Here is a 13,766-nt window from a genome sequence, read left to right as displayed (position 1 = left end):
TGTGTATTATGAGTAGAGCTGATTAATTGTTGAAGACATTGTTGCTTCCAGGTTTCTCCGTTTTGCCAGTTTTATATCGTTTTTAGCTAAATAAATCTGGGTTTTGGACAATTGGTTGGACGAAAGCAATTTAAAGATGCCACCTTGGACTTACTTATGATGGGCATTGTTCCCCATTTTAATTAAATTTTACAGACCAAACAACTGAATGATTTATTGTCTAAATAATCCTTACAATGAATTGTATTGAATAATGTACTAAAACAGAATGAAATACAAATGATACTGGCCGAATGTGAGACTCTGCTTAACAAATCCAGTCTGAGCTTGTGCTTCCTTTTCCACTAAATTAAATTTAGGGGGAGATTAAAATGATAAAATCATGTAAATTCATAGTAAACCATTTCATCTACTGCGTAAAATGTGTCTTAGTGGCACTGGAGTGAACATACTGTATGTTTAGAAATGACTGTAGCCCCTTTTACACTGCCAGATTTTACGCGAATGTTCGGCCGTTTTGCCGGCCAGCTGCGAGCGTTTAGACACACAGAGCCGGAATGGCGAGTTGATCCGAGGTGCCCAATTTTCCGCCTCGTAGGGTAGTCATATTGGCGGAACCCTTTTAGTTTAAACAGACCGAGGCGGCCTTCTGCAACGGGAGGGGCTGTTGAAGACTTGTGGGAGGAGCTGTTGATGACGCCGCATGTGCAAGCCACTGGCGGTGGATAAACAGGCAACAGCTGATAGCAGGAATTAGCGAGCAGCTAGTAACAAGAGGGAAACGCAAACCTGACAGACACTGTAAAGATGAGCAACTGGGGAGACAAGGAATTGCGCGCCCTCCTTGTCCTCGCAAATGAAGAGGCCATTAACTGTCAGATGACAGGAACGGTGAAGAACGGGCCAACTTATGAGAGAATCGCTGAAGGACTGACCAGCCGTGGCTTCCCTCCCACGTCACTGTTTACGTCACACGCTGAGCTACATGTTTTGTTACTTGCTCACGCCCCCCATTGCCCCAAAAAAGGCACATTCTGTATGAACAAAAGTAGGTAGGCGGCATTTTGCTGCACTCCCCGATTTTGTTTTTATACTGCCAATGCTGAAAGAAGACTGATATTATGAATATTAAATATATTATGCACTACTTCCTGCCAATAGATGCTCCTAAATCCTACACACTGGACCTTTAAAGTGATGTCGTCGAGCTGTGACCACGCACCAGACACACTTGACCCCTGGGGCAGAGTTGAACTGTAGGTCATCTAGTGACTTGTCTCAGAGGGGGGCTTGCATTATTTATCCAACAGCTGACAGTCATCCACAGCCTGGTCAGCCTGGCATAGCATAATGTATTGTACAAACGGGCTCATATTACTCTATATGGTCGAGTTGAAGAGTCAGTGGGTTGGTTACGACTGGGCACATTTAAGAGTTTTTGTTGAGCGAGTGAGATGTGCAGTGTGTCCTGTTCACTGAAGCTGAGTTGGATTCCCTCTATCTGATAGCAGACTATTACATTTAATTATGGTTGTTTAATGTATCATAAATTAACCTTTCGATCACTGTCAGAATCAGCCCATGAAAATTTTATTGAGCCTCGCCTTCAAACCACTCAGAGGTTTCCTCACATCTGGGCATGGTTTCAAGGACAGTATTTTCATTGCGTCATCTTAGACGAGAATGTTTCTAATTTTGCCAACGCGAGAGGATGTGAGCTTTATATATCATTATGGTCTGCACAGAAACCATTACGTTTCCTGTGTAATATTTCCTCCAGTCTTCAGAGCTGTAACATCATGTTCTCATGGTACAGCAGAAAGTGGAAATAGGCAGAAACTAAAACAGATGAAACAGAGTTGGAGTCGTGTTTAAATGACAGTGATTTTTGGGTACATTCTGTCCCCGGAGCGAGAGCGGGTGAAGACGAAAGTGAGAACAGACTTGATGGAGACACATCAGGAGGAAACTTTAAAGGATTTAGAAAGCAAGTACAGCATGTGACTAACACATTCATGCTGCCTCTCTGATTCATGTGGGCATTCACTTCTCACTTTCACTGAGCTGTTACTTCTATGAATATTCATTACAGGGGAAAAAAAAGACAGACACATTTACCAGTAAATACCTCACATCACTGCATCTCAATCATTTTCATGTCATTAACATCCAAACAGACACACAAGAAGTACAATAGTGCCTGAAACATTAATTAATGTCCCACCTATCTCGAGAATATATCAAGATAATTTGGATTAGGTTTAAATTATACAACTCTCTACATTTAAAGCTGGGGTAGGCAGTTTCATTTTGGTGTCACTGGGCAAAAAAATCCACAATAAACTTTGAGCATATTGTAAATCAAGTGGTTTGAGGGAACATGAGACTTCTGCATTTCCCCCGGAGTCTGTTTTCAGACTTTAGAAAATCTAGATCCTGACAGGAGACTTGGCAATTCCCAGTCATTTCAGAGAGAGGTCGATTCTAATTGCTGCTCTGCAAATACAGGTGTGCATGCACATCCTTTCTATGAAAGCCTGATTCAATGGTGGAGAGTCCTGCAGAGAAATTTGCTATTCCAACAATGGCAACCACTGCCTACACTGCAAAGCAATACCCCCCCAAAAGGAGGCCAGACTTACCAAAAAGTCTGACAATAAACGAAACAACACATGTCAATATCTGCGAAGTGTTTCAGAGATGGAAAGATGTTGCTAATAGTTTAGCCCTCTGCTAACTGAAGTAAAAGGCTCACGTCTGTGGCTTTAAGTGCACATTTATGTAGCTAACGTTAGCTAGATCCTCGAATCGCAGTGTGTCCTCCGCCTCACTCCCTGTCATATTAGCAAACTTTCTGTTGCTGCTGTTACACAGGTTAGACCTGGTGCTGCTGCAGGCCTCCAGCCCGCTGTGGGGGGTTTGCACTGGCTGAATTCGAGATGCTACAGCCGCCAACCAAAGCTCCGTCTCCAGAGCTGCTACCTGCTTTCCTCCTTGACAAGCAGTCCACAGCAGCAAGGAGCGAGGCGGACTGAGCTAATTCTAGTCTGATAAACAAAGAGAGAGCAGGGCAAGGAGGGGCTGAGCCAGTGAGCTGTGTGTAACTGAACAATGAAATAAGACTAAATAAATCTATGTATGTGAAACCCTGGGTTACTGCGTGAGTGTGGGTGGATTTTCAAATTCCGCCTTTTTGTTTGCCTTTCCAGATATCTGCCAACTTAAGCAGGACATCATGAAAAATTAAGCTATGTGACATTATTCTCTTTGTTTGTGAGGACCCAACACAGTTGTAGGGAGAAAGACAGACTGACAGACTGATGAGGTTTTGTATCAGTGCCAGGGAGGGACTGCATGGCTGTATACATGAGGATGCATACATTAATCCACTCACCTACACTCCCAAGGGCAGCATTCTGGAAAGATAAAACTGACCCCGGTTTGGGAGGCTGGTAGGTCTTGGCGATGGTGTAGGTTATCTGAGGAGGGAAACCACAGTGAGCCCATCAACATGACAAAGGTCGTCAGCTTTCAACATCAATGCCCTGCAGAGACAGATCATTGGTGTATGGTACAGATCAACTTCTCTATGCACGAGTCTTTAGGCTCTGAAAAGACTGGTGAACAGCATGACAGTAACCAGAGCTTTGAATCTGAGCCAATATGCACACACACACCCCCCAAAAGATGCAGTCACATGCAAATATTTAGCAACCCAAGTGCACAAATCTGCAGGAGAAGAATTTGGAAATTGCTTATAAAGAGGCGTAACACTGAAATATTCACATCAGGATCAGAAAAATTACTTAAAATGTAGAACAGCATTAAATAACAAAAAAGAAATCCAGAAAAGTGTTTTTAGAGACTATAAAAATGAGCAGTTGTCTGCATATTTCTGTTTTTGTGTAAGACATAGTCATGCTAAAAATTAGATCACCAAATTATTAAAACCAAGACATGCACACACACCTCTATGACTTGTGCGTCAGGAGTGAGGCGGTCAAACAGGAAGCAGATAACTCGCAGGTCCCTGCAGTAGAGCACAAGCTCCTCTGGAGTGAACTTCAGCGAGGAGTTTGGGGTCACCAGCTTGGTCCTGTTGGGGCCCACTGCAACACAGGAGGGGAAAAGGGACCTGATTAAACATTAAACCGACAAATGGGTCAAGAGCCAAAGAACCCTCGGGTAGAGGTTACAGTGTGTAGGTTATACCTGTAGTAAAGTATGCTTCTCTAACTTTACAAGGGAGCCCAAACCCTGCTATTTTAAGTTGTTATTTTGCATGATTACATTTTAGCTGTTATCTCAGGAAAGTGTTTTTATTGCTGCAATTTAAACACCTTGTTTGGACTATGCCACTTTATAATCCTTAAGATTTGAATGCAATCAAACACCATTTCTGATGCCGTTTATGGTCAGCATTTTAATGCAATAAAAACACCTCTTTATATAGTGGTTTTAATTTGTAATGCGTAGTAATATATTGTGCTGTGTGCAGCATGAAATCAGATTGTTGTTACAATTTAAAAAATACAAAAATAGAAAACAAAGAATTGGTCTTTTGTTGTATTTCTGACAAATTATCTGCTCAGCGTGTGTTTGCTGTTGTATTAAACCTCACTTGCTGTTACCATAGTAACCACAGCTATCGCCAAATCAATCAGGGCTGAAATCTTAAGGATTATAACTGTAAGCCCTTATAGATTCACACTGTTAGCAGTAGCATTACCAGCATCACAGCAAAAGGCATGATGTACAGTATACTAGTCTGTGAGTGTCACATAAGAGTAACAGCAGTCAATAAATCTCCAGTCACTGCATTCATTAAAATATCTCTTACTGATGGGGAGTGACAACGCGGCCATGAGGTTTTACTTACCGACCACAACCTTCTCTATGGATGCCAAAGCCACGTCATGATCTCCTAAAAGCACTGGATCTGCATTGTCCTGCATCATCAATGTGATTTAAAGAAAAAAAAACAATATGTAACAAAAAACCCACAGTTTTTGCATGGCATTAAATGTTCCTAATAAACTTCATAATGTCATCAGTTGCTCTTCCTGAGGTTTCTACCGTTTTTTTTCCCCGTTAAAGGGTTTTTTTTGGGGGAGTTTTTCCTTATCCGCTGTGAGGGTCTTAAGGACAGAGGGATGTCGTATGCTGTAAAGCCCTGTGAGGCAAATTGTGATTTGTGATATTGGGCTTTATAAATAAAATTGAATTGAATTGAATTGAATCCTTTAAAGAGACAATTCCATCATTATTATTAAATCATAATAGAAAATGAGTGCAGGTATTTTTAATCAGTGCAGCAGTTGAGAGTGACTCACGTCAGGTTTGGGACTGTCCTGAGGCACAAAGGCCACTCTGAAGTGGGTACAGAAAAGGGTCCCAGACACCCAACCTCTTCCTTCCCTGGCGGTCAGCTTCTTCCTCACCATGACAGCTCTCTGAAGTACACACTCGCCTGGTGGGGACAAGAGTTGGATGTAGCGCAGAGGTTACAGGATGCAGCTCGTGGGTAATGTGTCTGTCAAGGGTTTTCAGATTTGTACGAAATTGCATAACTGAGGGTGTATAAAGGGTGGGGGTGGGAGGTGGGGGGGCGGAGGGGAGGGGAGGGGGGCTAAAGTGAGGATACATAACAGGAAGAGAACAGACAAAGAAACAGCAGCATGGAAGTTCACTGTGTAAGCTACTGGGAGTGGGCGTAACAAACACCTTCAAACAAAAAGGTCAAGTTGTTGCTTACTGTCCTCAGGCGGCGGTGGATGGGCAGAGAGGAGCAGAAAGAATAACAAAAACGCCATCTTACTGGTGACTGTAACAATTCTGAATACATTACACCAGTCTGGTTTGCTGGTAAATACGTTTAAATTTGTATATGAGTGAAAGATCTATCAAAGTATTTGTTTATCTAATGTACAGCTGGATATCAAAACTCTTAAATGGTTACAGGTAGTTGGTATAAATATAAAATGAATGATTCAAAAGCTGTGTGTTATGAGACATAACTCAGTGGATAATTCATGAGAGATGTGATAATTTTAAATAACAGCTGTTAACTACAGTTTAAGCAAAGACCCATGAGAGTCCAGCAAATAGTTTGTTCATCCAGTCAGGTGTAGAAAGGTTCATGATGTCATCTGCAGAAGCTACTTGAAATGAAAGCTTTAATCTCTGCTTTTGGATTTTCAGAAATATCAATATAGAAAACTGAGCTCTAACAGCAGATTAAATATTTGACTGGGGGTGTAACAATACACGTATTGAACCATTCAGTACAAGGCTTTTAGTTCAGTGCGCAATAAAATCCGAGCGATTTCTTGACCAAATCCATTACATTTGGAAAAAACATATATAGCTTAAAGAGCGTTTAATATAATGTTCCAGTGCTGCTGCAGCCCACATGATGTAACAGACAACATGCTGTCTGCCCCTCCCACCCCCAAACCAAAACATTCTACTCCACTGAGACACACTGAGACACACTGAGAGGCAGCTATGCTAAGCTAGCTCGTTGCAAGGTGGTTATTAACACCATAATCAGACCAGAAATAGAAGATTCTCCATTAACATACAGGTTTGACGTTTGGAGCCACTTTGGTTGCACTGTGAATTATGAGGACGATGACTATAGACGACTTCTCCCCAGTGTGTCCGTGACTGGAACTAGATGAACGCTAATGTTAACCCCACAGCATTCAGGCAGCCATTCATAACTGATTCTTTTGTTTGTGACTACTTAGTCTGAGTGGGTGGAAATTCGCTGCAAAGCTCAGCCTCTCATTGGGCAGAACGAGCCACCCGCTGAAAGTCCCGCCCTACCACCTCCGGTTGCAGTTTTCAACACATCCTTTACTAACTTTTGCGGTGTTTGGTCTTGTGGGGATGTAGCCATTTTTCTGCCATGGTTCGCATCCTGTAGGCGATATTTTTGTGGGCGTGTTACACCAAAACCTGTTTCCCCCCGGCAATATTTTTGCAAGCGCACCGTTGCTGTGGCACCGCCCAGAACGATTGTGATTGGTTGAAAGAAATACAAGCAGCCGGGGCGTTTTTTTCTCCAATCTTAAAGTGAGAGTCGGCCCAGCCAGACCTTTCTTTTCTTGAGAAAGGTCTGGTGAGCGAGACTAGTGACTACTATACTATATGTAATATTTTTTAAGGAACTGATTTCGTTTCATATGCTGCTAGGAAGAAGATGAGTCACTCAACACTCAGGTATAGTGCCACAATTGTCCAAAGTACAAAAAAATCATACTTTATGATGTTAGTTTTAATAAATTATGCATTTAAAATTCAAGGATATTTCTACTCTATTTTTCTGTATTGAAAATGTACCAAACCATGACATCCCTGTGTCATATCGCACCAAACCATAAAATTTGCCAATATTTGACAAGTTGAAACATGTACTTCATTTGTGCACGACTTTAGTTGAGACTGAGATGAATCCTCATCATTCCTCAGTGGAGAGCAAGGTTAAAGAAGCATCTGAAATTCCAGGACAAAAGCTTCCGAAAACAAACTTTTCACTCAGAACAATCTCGTACACACAAACACAGATGTGCATGAACACTCTCAAAGGGGGGGGGAAAAAAAAGAAAACAGTTTCAGCAAAACACACACACACACACACACACACACACAGCGGTGAGACAGCACATTTTTAACAGTCTCCCGCAGGAATACAAAAGCCTTTGCCAGCTAGACTGTGGGTTTCCATGGCAACAGAGTTGAGGATAAAGCAGATGTGGTGAAAATGGCCTTTTTGTCCACGACAAGAGGAGTGTTTGCCCAGACACATATGGCAAGGCAAATGTTTTCATATTCGCTCACAAGACCATGAAAAAGACGGGGAAAGACTCCTGGTTCCTCGAAACTGAAAAAACACAAAATTCCTTCACTGCACATGTGGAAGGAACTTGCTCGGCCCTTGAACTGAAAATGACAGTGGAGCTGTTGGGCTGAGAGTCTCAGCTACTTAGTCCTCTTAGCTTTAAGAATGTTTTGGGGGATACAAAAGCACAAACAGGAAGGAGCCATTTTTACACATGAAACACTTGTTTATACTGTGAGAGAAGGAGGAAGACGAGCCTTTGCTTCCAACACCATAATTTGCTGATTGCACAAGAGGAGTTTAAATCTTAGGGCGTGCTCTATGATTATGCTTATGCCCTTCAGCCTCCAAAACCACGCATTAAAGCCCTAGGCTGGACTTATCAATTAAACCCGACCACACATGATCTAGCGAGAGAGATTTAAGATGCTTAGTATCAGCGGACACAAGTGAACCCTTGTTGTCTTTCAAGAGGACAATCTGTGGCTTTCCGTGCCTTGTTTTAATGTCTCCCCAGGGCGCAACAGAGCCGAGTACATTCCTGTACTGCTTGAAGAATCGAGAGCTGAGGGAGAAAGAAGAGGAAGACAGGGAGCAGAGGCTTCAGGGCCTGTTTACACTCTTTGGTGAGATTTAGGAGGTTAGAGCTAGCAGGTGGTTCAGCCCAGAATGAGTCAGCTGTACAAGTGAAGGTGTTTTATGAGACAGTTGTCCTTTAATCAAATAAAATCTTTATGTGCTTCCTGGAGAGCTACAGAGTGTAACCATGTCTGCTGTACTAACACAGTACAAGTGTGCTTTCACGTTGATTAAAGCCAGACCATCCACTATTTTAAGATAATAAATTAGGTTATTTCACACCATCAGTCTGTGTCCTGTCTGCAACCCTGTGTGTATATGCCACTGATGTTTGGGATATTCTGGGATATTTGTTTGGCACACGCCTTTTGCCGTGGGTGTGGCCCGTAGTTAGCTGGATTACAGCTACTACGAACAATAAAACAGTAGCAGCAACAATGGCAGGCAGTAAGACACAGTAGAACAACTGTCATACAACAGACAAAACTCACTGACCACAACTGTTTGATTTCAGATTCCCTGTGTTTGCTGTGATTCTTTAGTGCCAGTTGCAGCTCTACAGATGGCAGTGACATCAACCTCTGACAGCATTACAGGGTGGACAGCTTGCTAAAATAAAATGTTGGGTTGGACTTTTGAGCAACTGAGGAGCAGAAGGGCAAAACTAACAAGAGATGCTGTGTCGAGGAAAATAAAGCTGCATTACATAGTTTTATTACACTGAAACTCAGCAGTTAGTGGTATTTCTTATCTTTATTTGAAAAGTATAGCTTCAAATGAAACCACAACTTGAGGCCTCCTTGCTGTCGAGTAGAGGAAATGAGTTCAATTCAAATTAGGTCTGAGTGTTTAAAAAATTACGATACTAGTACCAATACCAGTACCCTTAATGGGACACCAATTCCAATGACTTAATTCCATACGGATGTGAGTGGAGCTGCGTGAAGTAAAGCCATACTTATGAACATTTTGGTGGCATCTTAGGATTTTTGAGACACCAACTCTATCAAATATGCTGCACTTGACTGTAGGGGTTGTAGCTGCTGCTGCAGGAGTGTGAGCTCCGCACTGGGGACAGCAGAAGAGTTAACTGTACGCCATTCTCAGAACCCATCGGCTGTATTCGGCGTCTGACTTCCGGCAGACTGGGGGCAGACCCCCGATTTTTTGGCATTCTGGTTGGATTTGGGCGGAGGAGGCGAATTTCCGTTTCCGACTTCCGTTTATATGTAAGTAAATATGCTGATCCATTGCGATGGATTCAGAGTTTGCAGTGACGCCAATTATGTTCCGCCTCGTTAGTTCACCACACGGACCGTTTAACCTGGCAACAACTGCAGCCGGCTCAAACGTGATTGATCAATATCACGCGGACTACAAACAGCCTAGCACCGGAAACCAGGGCTCTTCCGCTCTTCTTCCGGAGGCAAGATCTCCGGGGTTTGCCTACAGACTCTACATTCACTGAATGTAGAGTCTGTATATAGAGACTAGCTGCACGCAAACACAGTGACAGGGCTAACTGCTAGCATCACACAGCCATGTTACTACACTAGGGTTGCAAATGATATACATGTTGACGGTTATCATACTGTGTACATTTGCTTATCTATGATACTGAAAAGGAAACTGGACAGAGAACCTTCCCTTCATTTTAGTTGTTCTCAAGCGGGAGACTTTTTACACGTACTTCCATCGACAAAAGTTTCAATTATAGTAATAAAACATTTATTCAATCAAAAATAATGCTTCTGTTGTCATTCCTTTAAGGGTCATTCTGACTGATAACAATATAAACTCTGTGAAACTGCAATATTTTCTGAGACAGTTATCGTACCGTAAAAAATCTCATACTGTTGCAGCCCTACATGTTACCTAATAATTATTAATGTGTTTAACAAGAGAGTCAATTCATTTCTGTGTCAGAGTGAGTTTGGTGGGTCTGTTTAACAGTTCGGTGTTGGATGTCAGCCACTGCTGTTGTGTTAGCTTGTGCTAACAAGGCAGACGTTGAACTGACGGAGATGGCAGCAACAGAAAGTTTGCTGATCCAGCACGGAGTTGGGACTGTCCGGGATCAGACACCCGGGAGCAAAGAGGAAGGAATGCAAGAGATGTCTTAATACTATTTGGTGCTGGATAATTTCAGTCGATACTACCCAGCCTTAATTCAAATACTGAAAAAAATGATTGACAATAGTTTTCAGGAAGTTGTTAAGGAATATGTGCACCTATAAGACCACTTCCAGTTGTCGTTTTCTACACAATCTGAAAGTATTTTAATGTTTTTGCACTCCTAACACAGAGTAGGGCATAAATAAAGGTTGTTTTTTTTCCACATTAAAGCTATAGTGCGTAACTTCTACAGGTCCCTAAATGTCCGTTTCACCCAAGCCACTACTAGAGGAGATGACACAATGCTGATTAAGCCTATGGGCTCCTCTATCATCTCGCGATATTTTTCAATATATATCATTTTTAGTATGGGTGTCGACCGGCGACATTCCCGCGCTGGCACACAGGAAATGCTTCCTCACAACAAGAAGGGAGGGGGAGGAAGAGCAGAGAGTGTCACAGCAAGAGGTAGAGCGCAGGTAGAAAGAGAAAGCAACATGGCGGAGAAGCGGCCGAGACACGGTTCAGAAGTGGATCCTACCACAAAGGCAAGTGTTACTCTGTGTACGGTGTGTGGCGACTGGCAAGTGTTACTCTGTGTACATGGAAGTGCCGCCGGCTTATTAGTTGTAATAACGCATTATCCACTGGGAGGCGACAGAAGTTACGCACAATAGCTTTAAGTTTAAATCTGAACTTCCCCTTTAATGTTTGAACTGCTTCTGCTGACGTTGTGGTCTGTGACTCGGATATGAGGAGACAGCGACTTTAAGAATCAGCCTGAGAAAATACAGCTGAGAGAGATCTGAACCACATGCCTCTGTTTTATTTGTTTTCATCCACATTTGTTCCTCATTTTCAGCTGAGATGCATGCAGAGCGAAAAGGTTTCTTCCCTCCTCAACCCACTGGGAGGATGAGTAAAGACCAGGAATAAATTATGTCGGGTTAAATTTAGGGTTACAGCCGTTTTTGACAAATTAACAGCTGATAAGGACATTTTCTGAATCGATGACTGTGAGAAAAGCCCTCGATGTCTGGTGTCTTCCCTAAAATTTGACACAGCATAAAATGTGAAGAAGACTGCTCTTGCACAGAAAACCAAAAACCACTAACCTTCGTGTGCAACATCCCTAAACAGTGACAAACAGTTTCATAATGACAGCCATGTTAGGTTGGCTTGTTATGTGAAACAACAAAAGCAAAACATCTTGTCCAACCTTTCCCTTCACTAGGCCAGTCTCTTTAAAGTTGTCTGCTCTTGAATGCAGGTTACACTGTAATTGCTAGCCAGTAAAAACCACACTTACTACTATATCTCCAGACATACTGATCATCCGCAACATGATTTCCGCACAAAAATCTTGTTTGATGTTTCTTTTGTCAGGACAATAAGCCAAAAAAATCCTTTTAAAGTCATACACATGAAGAGAATTTAATACCATTTCCAATATCAAGATCGAAACCCAAGTATACGAATGCTCTCTTGTCCATCAATCAACGAGGGATAAAGCTGATTGACAGCCTTTTAATCCCACAGTAACATAAGACTGTGGAGAAAGGGGATTGTGAAGTTGCTCTGAAGGGGGTCCTGGACTCTTGGCATTGTGTGTGAATGGACAGTATAACCCCTCCCACACTCGCAGCATTGAAAAGGTACATGATCTACCTATGGCTGCCGGAGCTGCCCTGACCCATTTGCCCTCCCACAGACCGGCTCGGTTTCTGCGCTCCTGTGTCGCGGTGTCACATGAGAACGCAGAGGACACCAAGCACTGTCTGTTAACTACAGGGAGAATGGGTCAACTTCTGCAAACATTTATCTGATTTGTGTGTGTTTGTGGAGAAGAAGAGGGCGATAGAGAGGGAGTCCACAGGTGCAACGTGAGCCCTTTCACTCGGTGGGGTAACACTGACTCGCGACTCCTTTGTGTCTGAAAGTGAACTTGTTCTCACAAATTGTCTCAACACTTACTCTGCAGAGCACACACAAAGCCAAAGGATAGATTTCCCTGTCTGAAATCTGAATCGGTTCAGAAAAACGTCCAAAATAAAATGAAATGCTACATTTACAGCAGGCTAACCGTAAGTAATTTTAGCTCACGGTGGAGCTAATATAGGTCTCAATGAAAAACAGAGGAAAAAAAAAGAAACACAATAGCGCTGCCAATACACATGTTTCTTCTTCTCTCTTAATATAGGACTGGTTCTCATGGACAGCTGTGTTTCTAATCTGCATGGAATGGAGGTGGAGAAGGAGAGAAAGAGAAGACAGAGAGAGGTAGGGGAACAGTAGGGTGGTGTTGAAGATGGAGATGAAGCTGAAAGCCAGAGGGAGGGAAAAATGTGAAGTAAAGACAGTCGACATTTCACAGTGAAATGTTAACAGCTAAGAATAGGATCTGTGTGTGTGTGTGTGTGTGTGTGTGTGTGTGTGTGTGTGTTGTCAGCCGAGTCTGGAAAGTATTTGATGAAAACACACTGCTGGAAAACAAATTAGGCTGACATGAAGTGAGTTAAAATGAGGAAGGAAGTGTGTGCGTTTGTGAAGAATACGTGTGCATACATGAATGTGTGTGCATTGTTTGTCTGTGTATGATTACGCATGTGGATGTCTGTGTGTGTAAAAGGTCACGAGATCCTACGTCAAAACAACAGGCATAAAAAAAATCCTTTAAAAAGTAAGAGATACATACAAAGCTTAAAATGTAAAAAATGACACTGTGACAAAAAGAGATATCAGTCATAAGGTGGCAAGCTGAGTCTGAAACAGGTCAAGGAGTCATCTCTCCTCCTCATAAACTCCCCGCTAACACACCCACACACTCATTAACACTAAATCTGCTCTGGTGAAGAGTGCTGTGAGTAACTGCTGATATGCAGGGTTAAAGATCTGGGCCCTCTGGTCTGGGTCTGCTGTCGTTCTTATGAAAAGCTCCTGCAGGGTGGTGCTGACACAAGAATATGAGCAGGGGAGGGCGAGGAAAATAATTAAGAATGCAGCAGCAGAGATTTTCTGTGGTCCTGAACCATCCAGCAAATTATCACTTGGGTTAAAAGTGTTGACCTCGAGTTAACCCTGCTGGCAAAACCCTAGCTGCTTTTACACTGGCTGTTCAAGGCGGGAAATTTGCGCTGTTATTCGGTACCTTTAAGCCCTCAAAGAGGTTTAAGGCGTGCCATATCTTGTCAAGGCAGCTGGATCTCTAAACAAGATGGAGCCTAGT

The 13,766-nt window shown here is 42.6% G+C and overlaps 1 protein-coding gene across 1 annotated transcript in view; it reads right to left on the bottom strand.

Moving 5' to 3' along the window:
• mtmr11 (myotubularin related protein 11) overlaps positions 1 to 13,766 on the bottom strand; it is a 47,485-nt gene that overhangs the window by 19,440 nt on the left and 14,279 nt on the right. The window contains exons 3-6 of the mRNA XM_033641772.2: positions 5,334 to 5,470; positions 4,880 to 4,949; positions 3,970 to 4,109; positions 3,395 to 3,479 (exon numbers count right to left, since the gene is read on the bottom strand). Of these exons, the coding sequence (XP_033497663.1) occupies positions 3,395 to 3,479; positions 3,970 to 4,109; positions 4,880 to 4,949; positions 5,334 to 5,470 (432 nt within the window). The remainder of the gene's footprint in view (positions 1 to 3,394; positions 3,480 to 3,969; positions 4,110 to 4,879; positions 4,950 to 5,333; positions 5,471 to 13,766) is intronic.

The sequence above is a fragment of the Epinephelus lanceolatus genome, chromosome 10, assembly GCF_041903045.1.
Source record: "Epinephelus lanceolatus isolate andai-2023 chromosome 10, ASM4190304v1, whole genome shotgun sequence".
Lineage (NCBI taxonomy): Eukaryota > Metazoa > Chordata > Actinopteri > Perciformes > Serranidae > Epinephelus > Epinephelus lanceolatus.
The sequence above is the reverse complement of the archived record's forward strand: the minus strand, read 5'-3'. Positions and strand labels throughout refer to the sequence as shown.